We start from the raw sequence: 17,614 nt of genomic DNA, 5'->3' as shown, positions 1-17,614 counted from the left end.
CAGGAAATGACCTTGCAAAGTCCATCACCTCATGCTGACGCAGGACAAAGTAACCACCACCTCTGCCTTGGAAGCCTATGCCAGTGCTCAACTATCCTTACAAGTTAGAGAGTTTTTTCTAATATTTAACCTAACTCTCCCTTGCTGCAGATTAGGTGCATTACTTTTTATCCTAACCTCCATGGACAGAGAGAACAAATGATCATCTGCCTCTTAATATGACTTCATACGTGTTCAGGGCTATTATGAAGTCCCTGCTGAATCTTCTTTTCTCAACACTGCACTTACCCAGTATTTTTAAACTCTCCTCACAGGTCAGCATTTTATTATTTTATTTTATTCTCTTTTTTCCTAAAATGTAGAGCCCAGAATTAGATGCTGCAGTACTCCAGTTGAGGCATCACTAGTGCTAGGTAGAGAAGACAATAAATATACCCCAGATTATGAGCCTCTTTTGCAAACACAATGCATCACAGTATTGGTTCATGGTGAATTTGTGATCTACCATAACCCTTGGTTTTTTTTCCAGCCATAATACTGCCTAACCAGTTGTTCCCCACGTTGTACATTTGCATTTTCCTTCGTAAGTGACGTAGTTTGCACTTACCGTTATTGACTTTCAAAGTGTTGATTTCAGAATAATTCTCTAATTTGTTGAGGTTGTGTAAAATTCAAATTGTCTTCCGAAGTGCTGGTAACCCCGACTAGCATGGTGCTATTCACAAATTTTATAAGCACATGCTTGCTTATCCGGGTCACAAAAGAAAATTTTGAATAGTATTAGATCCATGACAAACTGGTGGGACTTAAGTTTCCACAAAGTGGCATGGCTGTGCAGCTGCCTATTTAGCCTTGTGCAGGGGCTCTGGTGGGGAGAGGCGCCTCTCCCTGACAACCACTGTACACTATGGTGCTGAGAGGAGTCCCCCTGCTGGCACTAACCTATCCCACTATGGCTCTGCCACACTTGAAGGCGAGGCATCCCTAGCCTCCAGCCCAGGTGCTGATGCAGGGGGAGGAAGCTGGGGGATGTCCTCCCAGTTTTAGCTCCTGGGAATCCCAAACCCTTCATCCTTGGTCATGCCCCAGAGCACCTCCAGCTGAAGCCTCCCCTGCACCACAACCCTCCACACTTGGAACCCTTCAGCCCCACTCCAACCACATGAATTTTATGTGCCTCAATAAATATAGAGCTGATGTGTCATACACCACCTCTGTATTGGGATGCATACCAAAATTCATCCCACATATGTGTGGGAAAAAGGAAAGGGCACACCGGTGGCACCCTACTGGATATGCCCTTCCAATCTCAGAGCGGCCCATTAATGACAAATCTGTGAGTAGAGTCTTCAACTGTTTGTGCACCCACGTCTAGTGATTTCATGTGGTGTCCATTTCCCTAGTTTATGTTTGAGAATGTCATATTCATATGGATCTATGTCAAAAGCCTAGTAAAAGCCAAGATACCCAGTTATGATTACTGCCCTGCCAACACTAGAAGATTAAATATGAACTCTTCAAATCTCATAAGCTAGTCAGGATCAGCACTTGAATAGGTTTAACGTGGAGGTATATTGCTGTAGGCAGTTCTCCTGGTATCAGGAGCTCAATAACGTTAAGGCAGCACGCTGCCCTCTGGGTACGTACTAAAGCAGTGCACCTTCTGAGGTACATCACAGTGCAACTGGAGGTGGTGCGACGGGTTCAGACACAAAACCTGATTATTGGTCCTCATTTAAATTCTCAGGGTGCTTGTCTGCAAAATAAGTACACTATTGCATTAGTTCTTTCATCCAGGCCAATTTAGTAACCTCCCCCAAAATGAGCTGTAACTTACGCAGTGGTTCTTGACCTTTTCAGGCTCTGGTCCTGCGTGTAAACCTTGCTGGTCTGTCACAACCCAGTAAACAGGATTAGTGCAAGGACACCTGGCTTATTAAATATTTCTTACCCATGCTATGTAATGTATATATCAACATAATTAGTGCTCTGCATATTAAATAAGTGCACTGGCCATATCACAGCATGTCACCTATCCCATGTATCTTGCAGGGGTTGGCTCTCTGTAATGGGAGTACTATTCTGGTTTGGCCCCACCTCCTGAGGTAGGGGCTGGTTGGATCAAATTTATGAGTGCAGTATTACGACCCACTTATTCAAATTTGGCCTGGTCAGCACCCCACCTCCCCGACATCAGCAAGACAAAGGGGTGGCTGGGAGAACCCTGAGCAGCTCTCTGACCCATGCACCAGGTTGAACCACCATCCATCTTGTCCCACGCCTTCCACCCCAGGGGCAGGACCTCCCTTGGCCTTTGATACATTCAGGTTACTCAGTTTTGGCTTGCTAGCTGTAGGCTGAACAGTCACGACTAAAGTATGTATTGTTGCTAGGTATCACTGCAGACAAGCTCTCTTTCAACCATAGAAATGGCTCCATTTAAACAGACGGACATGATTCCTATATATAATATGCATGAAGTCCTCAGGAATGGAAGTTGTTGGGAACTGAAGTTGGACAAGAAATAAACTGCATTTTTTTTTTTAACAATGAAGCTGTGTCTACACTAGCACAAATCTTCGAAATGACCATGCAAATGGCCATTTTGAAGATTACTAATGAGGCGCTGAAATGCATATTCAGCGCCTCATTAGCATGCCGACAGCCGCAGCTCTTCGAAATTGCTTGTTTTGTTCCCGCATGGCTGGTCCAGATGGGATCCTTTTCAAAAGGATCCTGCCAACTTTGAAATCCGCTTACTCCATTCAGCTGAGCAGAATAAGGGGATTTCAAAATGTACGGGGTAAGAAAAGGACCCCTGTGTAGCCATCCCGAGCCACGGGCGTTTGAAAGCACCGCAGCCGGAAGCGTCCTAATGCTAATGAGGCACTGAATAGTCAATTCAGTGCCTCATTAGTAATCTTTGAAATAGCCATTAGCATGGCTATTTCGAAGATTCATGCCAGTGTAGACACAGCCTGACTGTAATTAACCATTGCAACACTTGAAGTCTTCAAATCAAGTCACGATGCCATTCCAAAGTATATGGTCTAGTTAAACCAGAAATTCTGGACTTGATGCAGGAAGACCTCTATGAGGTCACGTGGCCTACAGTACACAAGAATGTCACATTAGTGGTGCAGAATGTGCCCTTAAAATTCAGTACTCTAGTAAATATTCTCTCAGCTGTGCTGGTGCAAGAACTCAGTTCTTTTGCAGCTCCCGCCATCTGTTACAGACTTCCTGTATCTTTCTGGAGCTTCAACACCACCCGAGGCCAAATCTCAACTGAGACTACATTTTTGCTTCCTTGTCTTTCTACTAGAAAACTTCTCACTGTTGCTGCTCTTTATTATACAGTTATTCTGAAGACACTCTGGCATACAGATTCCATGAAAGGTGCTACCCAGGCTCAGTGTAGGGAATATGGTTTGTCTTTTTATACAATAAACCTCCTTGCCTGTTAATTTAAAACTTTCAGCCTAACCTGACCCTGAAAATGAAGCAGAGCGTGTCCACGATGTATAGTTTTGATACACGTGGACCCTCTCTCATCCGGCACCCTCAGGTCCTCACTGGTGCTGGAAGAAAGAATTTGCTAGATGATGGGAGGTCAATATTGTCTAGCAGCATTACCAATGCTTCCACTGCTGACTGGGCTCTTAGAAGACATTTAGGAGTAAATTACAGCTAAATAACAGGATAGAACACTGAGAGCCAGGACTAGTGGCTATAAAGAAACTACGTGACCATGGGAAACTTTGCCATACCCATGATAAGTGGTCACCCGGCTAACTAAAAGCTTGCTGGATCATGGAGTTTGCTGGAAGAGAGTTACAGATTAGAGAGGTTCAACTGTATTATATTCTGCATGTGGAATTTATCAGTATCCATATGGATCTAAGAATAAATGTTACAGAGTAGTTGCTAGTTTTCAAACATTAATAACCAAAGTCCAGGTTTTGCAAACACTACGCAAGCTTCCACACCACAAAAGTGTGTGCCAAATCAACTGAACTGATTTTTTTTTCCACGGCTTTCACAGCATGGGAACTCAGCATGTATTTCTGCTGACTTATACATTAATAAAACGCTTTAATGGTTTAAAACTAAACCCAAATGATACAACAAGCCTAACTTATTCATATGAATCAATAATTTGCAAAACCCTACAAGAACAACCTTTGCAGATAACACCTAAAGTGTCCACAGTGCTCCTGTGTAACAGTTCAACTGACCAAAAATAAAACCAAAGTTCGTGCTGTGGACATCTAGAAACTAAACACACAAAAGCTGCCAAAACCTTAGGACTGAACAGAGTTTCCCGCTTACAGCACAAGGAATTTCATGGACGGGTTCTAAATTGTAAACTGTCTGTGTTGACTTTTAAAATGAGCTTTAGTGATGTGTCTAGGTTTGGCATATACATCTCATGAAGCATAACTAGCAGAAGGCCTCATATGAGACCAGGTGAGTCCAGCAGAGTGACCTGGTTCTTTTTCTTTGTTGTATGGAAACGCAGCTTCTTTCCCATACCCGGAACATTGTGTGCTCTCCTATTCTCTTGCTTCCGCATGACAGGGTCCCCCATTCTCTGTTGTCCTATTCCTGGTTTTCTTTTGTAATCTTCCCATGTTAAGGACACTGCGTATTTATTCCCTTGGACTGGAAGGGATAGGCAGAAAGCTGGTGTCTCTCCCATTGCAAGACACCAGCACTGGAGAGATTGTGAGCTGTGAGTGAGGATGGAATGAAGCTCCCTCTTTCTCTAAACAGCCACTGCATATGGAGCCTTAAGAACAACTTTTTATGCTAATAGGGCTTCCAATGTTTACTTAAGTCAATAGATTTTCTGCCTGAAAATTTGAAATTGATCAGATGTGGCATTCAGAAATGATCATGTTACATCAAGACAGGCAGGCAAACAGAAAGGCTGGCCCTGTTTTGCCTGGTCCAGGCTTCCATCTTCAATTCACCCCACTAAACAACGTAAATAAAATACCCCTACTCCCTTGAGCACAGCTGTATTTAATTTCCTGTGATTTGTATTTTCTGGGGCGACACAGATTTTCTTTTTTTGGTATTGAAACCACTAGGATGCCTGTTGTTAGTTGAAAATTGACTCCATAAATGTTTCAATAAGAGAAGTGTTTTAACAAGCATCCACCAACCTCAGAGGCTATTTACTTAAACCAATAATGTATGCTTAAAAAAACAGTGTACGGAAAAGGAAAAAACAAACCTTTTGCACAGCCCAAACCAAATTACTCCTCAGCCTGACCATTAAACGTTTCCTTAAAGGAGGCAAGGAAAATATCCTGGCTCCTTGCTTGGTGATTAAGCTCTTTGTGGCTTGTCTGGTCTGATCTTTCTGGTCCAGGCTTTATTTTTGTGATTCACCATTGACCCTGGGGATTTGTAAATGAGGGCAGGCCAAACCCCACAAGAGATATAGAGGCAGCAGATGGTTTTATAGTACTGAGGACGGTGCTAGGGGAAATGGTTTCCCAGGCTGGTGTAACCACGTATGTGTAGCTAAATGCTGACCATGCATTGAATCACATCCTGTTAAGTGTTCTGCCTAAACAAACCCCATTTATGTGCACCCAGAGAACAGGCTTCCAGTGCCCACTTCCTTCTCAGCCACATAGACTGCCCTGTGTTTTACTTATGCCGGCACACAAATAAAACATTTGGAGGCTTAAATGCAGACTTTATAGAACACATTTATACGTACAATCTTAGCAGAAAGGCTGGAGGACCACATCCAAAACAAGCAATACTTAGCTTGTTCACTCTCCTTGCAGTGGTGTTCAGCTAATGACATACATGAGCCATGCACCTTCTGTTCCAAGCCGGCCAAAATGCTCTGAATGATTGACAAGTGCTCTGTGGTGCACCTGGGGAGTGGTCTCTCTGGGCCCATCACAGAATAATGCCATAAAGCAACTGCTGTGTAGGCTGAAGGCTTTAACCGAATGCATGGCTATCTGCACACATCTGCATAAAGAACCAGTGTGGAATGTCCCATAGTGCTTTACAGTGCAGCTCCAAGAGGAACATTTTGTCTGGGGTGAAGCACAACCCCTTACTGATATCAGGATAGCTCCTGCACCAGTCTAAATCTGGAGCAATTCCTTGGAGAACCCCTCAACCCTCAAAAGAGAACACTAAAGCCATCTTGCCTGTCAAATATATTGCACAAGTGGACACATCCCAGGAACAGCAGCCTTGTGGCCTCCCCCTTCAACCCACATGATGATGGAGAAGGTAACGTTGGAGGAGGATTGGAGGGAGTGCTGTGAAATGGTACTACTTTAAAGCATTTTAGTTGTGCTTCTCTCTTTAAACAGCATGGGCTGGAAGCTCACGGATACGTTCTCTCAACAAAGCTGAAGAAAAAGGTGATGGGCCAAATCCTAAACTGCCTCAAAGTCAGAATAACTGCCCCACCCCTGCCTCAGCGGGTGAGCTCTGCAGATGAGGTGTCTCAGTGGTTAGGGGTCAATGGGTAGCCCCCGAGTAACCCAATGGTCTCAGAGACCCCTGCCTATCATAATGAGTGCATTAAGGGCTACTGGCAAAGGATGCGATTTAGAGCAATCTAAGTTGTACTGTGGGTCTTACCAGAGATCTGCACAGAATAAGGGATATAGAAAAGCGTCAGAGAGGTAGTGGTGTTAGTCTGTATCTTCGACAACAACAAGAAGTCCTGTGGCACCTTATAGACTAACAGATGTTTTGGAGCATAAGCTTTCGTGGGCAAAGACCTGCTTCATCAAATGCATTAGATCTTTGCCCACGAAAGCTTATGCTCCAAAATATCTGTTAGCCCGTAAGGTGCCACAGGACTTGTTGTTGTTGTAGAAAAGTGTGTCAGTCACTCTTGCACCACCCTGTCTGGGTGTTGTGCTATGGATGATTCAGCAACCATGCAGGATCTGGGCCAAATTGACAGCAAACTGGTGTAAGTGAGGGAAGGGGAAACCAGGTTCAGTGCGCTTGCTGCATAGAACATGAAGTACAGGTCACATGGGACTGAAAGATCCCATTTTAAAATAACATGATTATTATATTAAGCTTATTATTATATTCCAGCTTGTAAAACATTGCTTTTCACATCTAGAACATGCCCAGCTACTTCCAAGTTCAGGTCACAGGATACAGTTTTTGCCACAAGTCCCACAGCAACAGTGCTTCAGGGACTCTCTTATTGTCAAACAATCTTAGCCACAAAACAGTGTGAGGCTACTTAGATAGCGCTAACCCTGTTCTGTCCGTCATAAAATCAATCACCTCTTACAGGTGAATGAAACAATATACAAAGGCTGGACTTTAGAAGCTGCTGCTGCTAACCCTGTTTTAAATATGACCATGTGGGCTACTTTATTAGCAGAGTGCACAGATCAAGGTAACAGCATTCTCTGGGTAAAGGGGCTTTTAGGGAATCCTTTTGTCACTGCTGAGCATAGTCAGCCCCCACTATATTGTGAAGGGTGAGGTTTTAATTAATCTCTGAAGCTGATTTTAGGTACCCTCCCCCACATCCACTCCAAGGTGTTTTTCCTCTTTTAAAACCAACAACTTTTCCAGGCAGAATTCCCTGTGAAACTTTCAATTAAAAGCAACCCATTGGAAATACTCACACCAAATGGCAAGACTTGGTCACAAATGAAGAACTTTGGACTAAAGCAGGACGAGAACCAAGTGAAGAAAGTGGGGATGGCAGGGCCACACACACAGAAAACCATGATCCAGCATAGTCCATCAAGCTCTCACATGGAACTCGCAAGGAAAATGCAAAAGAGGAAGACCTCACACAATGTGGAGAAGATCTACAGAGACTGAAGGACAACAGTTGGAGTACTCCTGGGATTAGCTAGAAGATTTGTCTCAAGACAGAGTGAAGTGGAGGAGACCTGTAGCTGACCTATGCTCCAACCGGAGTACAAGGGTTTATTTAAGTCAAGTACTTTGAAAAACTAGCTCAAGTTCTCCATTACTGGAGAGTATACAAAATCACTATTGCCTTTGACTTGTTTGAAAAGGATGACGGCACAAACTTGAAACTTGGCACAAATGTATTTCTAACTGAGGATTAGTACCTTTGCTTGCTTTTAAAAACACTTTGTTTTGATAAATATATCACATCAGTTTGAGCATGCTCAGTGAAAATCAACAGCTGGGCACAAACCTAGATGCACCATACCTATGTGCGCTGAATTCAGACCCATTGTTCATTCAGGATTTGTATGGTTGGGGAGAACAGAATATCTGCCAAGGAATAACAATCCTCCTTCCCAACTGGACCTGGAGTACAGACTAACTGTACAACCACTGTACACAACAGTCACTGAGATTATCCTAGTGGCTCCAGCATGCTGCTCTCTCCTTGCACAGTGAATGTTGGCAAGTGAATATGTTTAGTTCAGGAGTCGCAACCTACCCCCTGTACTCACCTGGGGAGTGTTAGGCATACTGCTTTTAGTCTTCTTGTGCCAGTGCAAACAGAGGTATGATTTCCCAAGCGTGCATTTGACTGTTCAAGAAACAGGTGCTCCATCCACAACAGCACAGAGATGATTGGCTTTGCAAATTGAGCAACTGTGGAAATAGAGGAGGAGGTTGGAGACCTTTGACAGCTCTGCTACCCATGTTGTTCCTGTTTTAAGGTTAATAAAGGACGAGTTGGACAAAAGTAGTTAAATAAGTTCCAGTATCTACAGAAATGATATACACACAGGTTTTCTCAGGCAGGAAAGCCTCCTCCTGTAATTCTCAGTAATCCTTATCATCTTTTTGGGATGCTGCCAAGTCACAATTCATTGGACAACCATCAGAAATTACATTTATAACGTGAAGGGGACACAGTGGTCTTACCAGACCTCGCCTCACAGTATTTAGCCTAAGCACAGTTAAACTGCTAATAGCCGACATGGGATCATCTGAATATGTTTTGCTATTAAAGAAAGGTAAATACTTCTCTGCATGGCTTTTCATGATCTACTGCATGAGCAACCACCACTGAATTATTAGTAGAGAATTTGCCGCCCTTTGTTCCACACATAACTATAGTTTCCCTTCACTTGTCACAGCTTATGAAGCAATCTGTACATAGTGAAAGGCATGCAAAGTTCAATGCAAGTGCAAGTAAAAAAAACAGGAAAATTGCACCATTGCCACAGGAACAAAATTGCAGGGAGTTCACACAAAAGTCCCCAAAATAATTTTTATCTGGACAACATAATGTACAATTATTAATATTGCACTTTTTATACAAGGAATCCTAATAAATATACACAAAAGATATACATTTACATACATAAGAAGACTTTTTGTTTGCTTTTAAATAAAAGTTACACTGATTCTTAGCAATTCAATTTCCCAAACACTGATTCAGAGTGTTTCCTGCCAGACACACGTTGGAATGATCAAACTGAAGGCAATTTAATGCAATGGGCCTGGTGTGACCTCACAAGAAAACTTCCAGGCTTGTTCAAAAATGCATGTGTAAGGTAAGCTGCAATAGATCTATACTTGAACAGTGTTTTATTACTGCATCACAGATGAGACTCCCACTGCGGGAGTGACTCAAGGGTCCCAGCCAAACCTTACGTTTAGAGATGGTTCTTAAAACAAAATTCCCGAACTGGGTACTGCTTCAAAATTCTGGGGAATTTCAAATCCACACTTTACAGTTCATGCCTATTTTTGCAAGGTGCTGAGCTACTTGGACGTCCAATGACTTGGAGATGCCAACATTCTGAAGAACGAAGCACTTTACTTTTGATTACCAATGCATTTAGGAGACAATAAACAGGCAAAATCATGATACAAATGTGAACTTAGATTCTCACTTTCCAGCTCACCTCTGATCGCGATGTTCTATTTATGGACTACATCCGCTTCACTTCCTAGCCTCCACCTTGTTGTGTGTGTTTTATGAATCTGGGGCCAAACCTGATGATGCAGCACATTCTTCTTATCTCTGTGACAGAAATAACTATGACAAATCAGAGCAGCTGTGTTCTCTTTCCTGATGAATTAATAATCATCACTGGAGGACCTGGCTGTAATAAGAGAGAAATTCCATGCTGGAAAGACAAAGAACCATTTCTACAAATTCAGAGTTAGAAATTGACTGAAACCTCAGATCTGAAAGTCCATTTATTCCTGGATCTCTCTTCCTCAGATACATTTTAATCATGTTAAGATGCAGCATGGTAAGTAGCTCTTGTTGCCACAAATATTTACAACCCTTCCCATAAGTTCTATGTGCAGACTGTTGATGGCAGGCATGCACTATGGCAGTGGTTCCCAACCTTGTTACTCGTGTGGACCCCCAACCTGTTCAAGGCCCCCACCATCAAAACCAATTCCAGCCATTCCGTACTCTTCACTGAATAAGAAAGGAAACCACAATATAGATTTTTGGACAGCAGTTAATAACATTATTGGAAGATTTTTAAAACAATAATTGATCGTAACTTTGTAATTTATTTAAAACTTATTTTCTATCCTAATTTTTATTTATCTTTTCTTTTTTCATGAACTCCGGGCAATACCCTCGTGGACCACCAGGGGTCTGCTGACCCCACTTGGGAGCCACAGCACTATGGCAGAGCATTGTCACTCACTTTCCGTTTCTGCATTAATTCTGTACTTCAATTTTTCACATTGAAGGGGGAAAAAAAACCATGGGGCACTTATTTAGCGGCATTTTAAATTCACTCATGCTCCAGCACAATGTTCCACTGCCTTTTCAGCTCTGAAGTTCTTTGTGTCTGTGTGTGTGTGAGGGAGAGAGAGAACAGGAACTCAGCTGTAGGACAGCAGACAGTTTTAAAAAACCCAAACCATATGCTTATATAGAAAACCACAAGCCCTTCTAGGGCAAATGATGTCTCTTGCCTACTGCTTAGCTGAACATTTAGTTCAATCCCTTTTGTCAGGAACCCATGATCTGTCCAGCTGTTTGATCCATGTCCTGGTGGCCTGGTCTGCTGTCAATGGGAGTATTTTGCGTTGGTGTTTTTCCCTATCTTCTGGCCAATGTGTACCTCAAGACCTGTCTGAGGATTCCTAGGCAGCTCTGCTCCACTTGAGCCTGAAATGATGCGTCTCTTCTCTTTCTTTCTGATTTCTCACCATGACTGTACTTTGCTGCATTCCATCTCCCAGCCTTGCTGAAGGGAAAACTTGTCAAGTCCTTTACAACAACGATTCAGTAACGTTAAAAATAAAAATAAATAAATAAAATGAAGAAAACTGAATTCTGTCCGATTTATATTGTAACAGTCTTTCCTGCAGTGAAGCAAAGGCCGATGCCCCTGATTCCCTTTCTCAGTTGTTTGGATCTTCATGCTTTTCCACAAGTCCCACAGCAGCGAGATTTGAACTGGGTGAGCTGGCAGAGTTTGAGCTGCTTCACCTTCTCACAGTACCTGGTGGTGTCTCTGCACTCCACTGGCAAAGGGAGAACAAAACAAGGAGATGCGATGAAAGAACAACAACTTACCTTCCAGTAACTCTGGTTCTTCAAAACTTCTTATCCCTATGGCCCTCCCTCGAGGTGCACATGTGCTCCAACGATCTACACAGACATGGGCTTGAAGGAGAATTTATCATGCAGCTGTTGCTTTTGGACCACACAACCAGACGGGGACCCTGTATTATTAGTAGTGCTGTTGACAGGTTAGTGGAATACCTACATCTTGCTGTTGCCGTTGCAGTTGGGGGTTTTTGCTTTACTGGAGCCACAGGAGGTATGCCCAATGTCAAGCTGGAGTTAAAGATTCAAATAAAATAAGGAGCTGCCTTTTAAAGAAACTCACTCAACGGTACCTTTACAGATCAGCTTGGGAGATCCACAGCTACTTTGTCTGGAGCTTGGAAGCTCCGTGCTGGCTAGCTCTCAGGGAAGGGCACCCTCAGAGGGCAGCTTTAAGATATCTGCTGTAGTGCCAGAGGAATCCTCCCCTGGCTGGAACTGTGGCTTTTAGGCAGTGCTTTTTTTCTAGGAAAAAAAGTGCCAGAATTCTGCCCACCCCCAGTCTTAACCACCCCCTGTGGCCTCAACCCGCTGCCATGCTTAACTTCCTTGCTGCCCCCCTGCCCCAACCCACCACTGCAGCCTTAACGCCCCCATCCCCGTAGCCTTAACCCACAGCCAGGCTTTAACATCATGCACCCCCCCCGCCACCCAACCCGCCGCAGCATTAACCCACTACACCCGAGTCCGCAACCCACCATAGCCTTAACCTCCCCCCCACCATCGTGGCCAGGCTTAAACCCCCTACCCCCTCCCAGAGGCCCAACCTACCACAGCCTTTAACCTCTCCACCTTGCCCACGGCCAGGCTTTAACCCCCCACCCCCAGGCCCAACCCACTGCAGCCCCCTCCCCCTTGCCGCCAGCCTTAACCCCCACTGCCCCAACCTGCCACAGCCTTAACCCCTCTCCACAGTGGCCAGGCTTTGCCTCCCTGCCCCGCCATGGCCCCAATCCACCAGAGCCTTAACTCCCCACCCCTCCGCAGCCCCAACCCTCTGCAGCCTTTAACCACACCCCCCCACTCCTCTGTGGCCAGGCTTTAACCCTCCCGTTCCCCTGCGGCCCAAACGTGCTGCAGCCTTTAACCCCCTACCCCCCCACATGGCCACAACCCACCTTTAACCCCCCCAACCCAGGATTCACTTACCTTTCTAAAGGAGCACCATATGCTCCTGCTCTTTTGCCAGCTGCCATGTTCCGTTCTGTGCAGCTGTGTGGCTCCCCCCAAGCTTTTCGGCACATACAGTGCGGCAGGGGCAACTCCCTCACCTGCTGTGCTGAAAGAGCAGTGCTCCATTTAATTGGTTTAATGGCCAGCGCTGGCTATTAAACCAATTCAATTGAGTCCTGCTCTATCATCGGCAGGCAGGGAGCTGGAGGCGGAGAGGTGGCAGCAGCAGGAGCTGCAATTGGCTGCTTAAAGAGCCACATGTGGCTCAGAGCTGCTCAGCTGCCTTTTAAAAACGGCGCCCCCAGGAAAGAAAAGGTGGCAGAACATCATTCCACTGCTTTCTGCCAGAAAAAAAGCCCTGCTTTTATGGGGTATGTATGCCACTCTGGCCCTTTTAACCCTGAGATCAAGGGTAAGGGTCTCACATACCTCCTTTAAACTCCACCTCTGATGATCCCTTTCTCTCTCTGCAAACCAAGCCATGCTCACCGTGTTTGGACTGACTTTTACTGAGCACCTACATTTGCGTCTAAAAGCTAGAGAGAGGAGAACAATGGTACCAAGCTCTTCTGTAATCTAGTGCCTGCAGAGCGGTTCTGCTTCTGCTCCCCGGTGCCCAGCCTCAGCATCGCTGGCTGCACACTAGACTCCAGATTTTGGCCCTTCAGCACAAGGCTTTTGAGCATTTGGGAGTCATGATTGGTAAAGAGGTTGTGACTTACACTCACAGTGGTTGGGGTTCCCAGGTGGCTATTGACATAAAAGGGCTTTCTTCCCCAAGAAGTACATCTGCTCTGGATCATTTATACCTTTTGTGGTATTTATAACGTGCACATTTTTTGGCAGGCCCAACTAAGTGCTAGTCACCTGAAAACCACTTCCACTCCCGGAATTCCCAGCACTCACCAACTCACCAGCTTCATGTTTGCTTGATACTAATCTCAGCTAACTAATCTGTTCATGACTGAGTCTCTCTCTCCTTATCCATAACGGAAACTGAAGACAGCACCTATCACTTTTAGCCTTACTAGCAAGAAGATGAGATCCTAACCCTTAGAAAACAACATCAATAACAGCAACAAACAACACTGGCTCTATTCCAATGGGAACTCTTGATTTTGCAGGCTGCAGCTTGCCATTTTTCAGACAAATGTTTGCCCAAGAAGGGCTGGTGTGGGGCCCAGTCCCACACTCCGGGAACCCAGCTCGGGGATGCGAATTCTCAGGGGACTGCTCTCTCCCACAGTAACGTACTGTTTTCACAGGGCGTGATGTTGCAGCGTTGCCAGTTCGTAGGTCTGGGCCTCCAGGAACAGTAGTGCTCTTGCATAGGTTTGTTGGTGCGGGTGTGCACGCATTCCACTCGCCTGGACTGGAAGCCGTAGTTCCCACACGTAGCTGTACACAGCGTCCACAGACTGACCCTCCAGTGCACCCCACAGATGTCTGTCCAGCAGTTCTGTGTGCTCAAAGGCCTGTTAATCAAAAGGACAGAGATATTATAATCATACCAGGAAATAGGCAGCTTAGGTCTCAATCCCTCTAAACACTTATTGTACCTGATCCACCGTGGCTGTAAATCAGTGCAGATCCATAGTTTTAATGGACGTGAGGCTCTGGCCCATTGACTTCAACTGGAAAGTACAGAACAGTACTCCAAAAGCCAGATCCTCAGCTAGTGTCAGTTGGCATAGCTCCAGTTAAATCTACGGAGTTATGTATTCATTCACACCAGCTGAGGCTCTGACTCAACCAACTTCAGCACTCCCTCTGACTACAAAGTATTAAATGACCTAACACTGCAAACAGATCTACGGAGGCATAACAACAACCAAGAAGTGGCTGCTACAAGCCACTAGAGCTTTGTTAGTAGAAATGCAACCAACTTGGGTTTCAGAAACCTTTGTTATGGTTTTACAAAGGCACAAACAAAACCTGCTGTCCAGAATTCATCCTTTTCCTTCTGTACGTCCTATCAGCTACTACGCAAGAGTACTAAACAGATTAGTTAGCTGATGTTGGCAGCAAGAGTGCTCAGTTATTTCACAAGGAAATTATTGAGCCTGTGTGCCAAAAAGCCCACTAAATTATTTTGATTGTGTTTAGGTTGTTGTGTATACACATACTTGCATGCACACACGTACAGCTTTATCCCTCTAACAGCATAATTTTCTGGGAGGGAGATGGGGGGGGAGTGAAAACTGCTCAATTTTGTGTTTCAAATTTACAGCTCCAGTGAATTGCCAGATTCTGGAACTTGAAATTTCTTATGGACAGATTCAAGGAAAGCTTCTTCACCAGCACACCTCAACTCCGTTCTGGAAGGACAAGGATGAGACAGCAGCTATGTCTCCCATTTGGTCTGTGGTATCTCTACCAACATGCTGGCCAATTGGTGAAAGCTGTGCTACCATTGGCAATGTGGATCCTTATCCAACAGCACAGGGGTGGCCAACTGGTTAGGGACCAAGAGCCACAGATAGAGTGCAAAGAGCTGCGTATTATATATTTATTTTTATATATCTATATGTCCATCTAGATAGATATATAAGATGCCCTGCACCAGAGCCGGGTACCGCCCCTCCCACTCTAACTCAATGCCATCCCTCTCCCCCAGAGCCAGGCACCCCAGTTTCCTGCTCAAACTCGATGCTGGCAACTCACTGGAGCCACTGCGACTGTGGCTGCTGCCACCACGTGCTTCTCCCAGCAAGTGCCGGGGTGCATACACAGAGTGGCAGACAGCATTCCTGGCACGCGGCTCCGAGCAGGAGGCTCATTTAATTGCTCAAAGAGCTGCAAGCAGCTCAAGAGCCACAGGTTGGCTATGGCTGCAATAGCAAAAAGCTTGTAGATAAAACTGGGATCTCGCTGCAGAAATAGTTTAAAACATGCACAAAGCCCAGTTCTCCTGTAACGTGTCGCTGCAGAACTCCAATGACAGCAACAGAGTCATTCCTGAGAAGTGAAAGGAGAATCAGGCCCTCAAAGCCAAAAAACTCCAAAGGCAGGAAAATCTCTGGCCTGACTCATAGGTCTCTGCACAGAAGAGCAGTTATGAAGATGATGGTTCTCTAATACCTTGGCAGGGCACTGCACTGGTCAGGAGAGACAGAATTCCCATCCCTGGTCTGGCAGAAAATCTGTCGGTGCTGTACAGCTAGTCGTGGTCCGATGCATGGCCCGTTACACTGTGAAGTTAGAAAATGGACACTCAGTGGCGTAATGAGAGAACATGCTGTGATGGGCTTGGTCACAGAGATCCCCTTGATCCTGTCACTTGATGGGCTGAAATACCCCTGAACCCCTTACCTGCCCTTTGGGGTGCCCCACCACCTTGTCCTGCTGAGCCAGAACCTTTGGGGTCCTCCAGCAAAGGCTCAGAGTTGGGCAGGTCCACTAATGGCAGAGGAGAGTGGGGAACAGGGCAGCTGTCCTGAAGCCAGGGAATTCAAAGGGGCCTGTGGATCTGGATGTCACCATTGCTAACGCAGCAGCAGCAGTTGAAGTCCTGGGCTTCTTTCAGTCACCACTGTCGTGCATGCTCTGTGCAGCTCTAAGAGCATGGGAGGAAGCGTGCAGCACCATGGCCTGGGCAGCATTGAGGGCTGGCTGACCCAGCCCTGATTCTTATGCTCAAGTCTCTGCCCTGTCTGGGGGCATGGAGTCAGAACTACCCCCCCTTCTTGATGGGGGGCCCATGGAAGCTGTCAGCCCCCCCCAGAGTTGGGTCACAGCAGAGCAAAACAGGCTCCAAGTTCCACTCAGTTCTGGGAAGAGTCATACAAAGTAGCTTGATACAGCACCCAGGTGCACAGCTCCATTGGGAACCAGAGTCCCAGAAAACTCCATCTTACTCTGCATGAAGTTTTATGCAGAGCAAGCTCATAAGTTGTTAGCCACCTTTATCAGTGAGAGAGAGATATGCACAGCTGTTGTCCCCCTGCAGGTCACAATTATTAACACTGGGGTTAATAATAAACAAAAGTGATTTTATTAGGTATAAACAATGGGATTTAATGGTTGCAAGAGATGACAGACCAAAATAAAATACTAACCAAAATACAACAAAACAGGCCAGCTAAGCTTAATATGATAAGAAACTTGTTACACGCAGTTTCTAACCCGAACAGTACTTCTAATAGTTTGGTTTTTTGCCTATAAACAAATTATGCCCAAAACAGGAATCCTTTGCGTTCAGTTCCAACTCTTTCCCATGGAAAAGTACCACATCCAAAAGTACCACAAGACAAACCATAGTCCAGGCTTACAGGAAAAGCAAGACTATTCATAAATCATTGTCATATGAGTACTGGGCCATTAACTTCACTAAGTACTTTTATGGCCTTCATTAGCACATCTAGATATACAGGTTGAATCTTTCTCGTCCCGCTGTTGTCTGGCAACATCTGCAATCTGGCATGATTTTAGTTAGCTGCATTACTACTTATCATGGGTATGTCCATATTTTCTACAGTCCCATAAAGTTTGTTTACAGCCACAAGTCCTGGTTCTCAGTGATGTGTGTTGTTAGTTAGCTGTAATTTACCCCTAATGCTTTCTAAGAGTCCAGTAAGCAGTGGAAATGTTGGTAATGCTGCCAGACATTATTGACCTCATGTGGTCCAGCAAATTCTCTGGTTCAAGTCAGGTCCCATGGGCGCTGGACTAGAGAGGTTCAACCTGTATAAGCAGATTTATATTTTGTATTTCTAACTTCAAATACAGGAATGATACCTGCACACAAATAGAATACACACATTTAGTGGATTACAAGTTTTTCAGTGATAGATTACGTGTCATTTTTTTATAAAGCGTATTTGAGTTAGGCATATTCAGATTCAAAATCATACTTCCATATAAAATATGGGAGTGCAGTGTCACACATGC

The 17,614-nt window shown here is 44.9% G+C and overlaps 1 protein-coding gene across 32 annotated transcripts in view; it reads right to left on the bottom strand.

The window, feature by feature from the left end:
- Positions 1–8,891: 8,891 nt before the first annotated feature.
- Positions 8,892–17,614, bottom strand: part of ADAMTSL1 (ADAMTS like 1) — a 627,217-nt gene continuing 618,494 nt past the window's right edge. For 27 of the 32 annotated variants that reach the window (XM_074994935.1, XM_074994937.1, XM_074994938.1 and 24 more), the window contains 4 exons: positions 15,806–15,915; positions 13,979–14,199; positions 12,701–12,825; positions 8,892–11,466 (listed from right to left, as the gene is read on the bottom strand). In XM_074994935.1, coding sequence (XP_074851036.1) covers positions 11,428–11,466; positions 12,701–12,825; positions 13,979–14,199; positions 15,806–15,915 — 495 coding nt within the window. In that variant the 3' untranslated portion in view covers positions 8,892–11,427. Of the gene's footprint in view, positions 11,467–12,700; positions 12,831–13,978; positions 14,200–15,805; positions 15,916–17,614 lie in introns of all 32 variants that reach the window. The other 5 variants (XM_074994939.1, XM_074994945.1, XM_074994946.1 and 2 more) reach the window with 3 other exon arrangements.

Source organism: Carettochelys insculpta, chromosome 5 (assembly GCF_033958435.1).
Source record: "Carettochelys insculpta isolate YL-2023 chromosome 5, ASM3395843v1, whole genome shotgun sequence".
NCBI classification, from domain to species: Eukaryota; Metazoa; Chordata; order Testudines; family Carettochelyidae; genus Carettochelys; species Carettochelys insculpta.
Note: the sequence above shows the minus strand (reverse complement) of the source record. Positions and strands in the feature narration are given on the sequence as shown.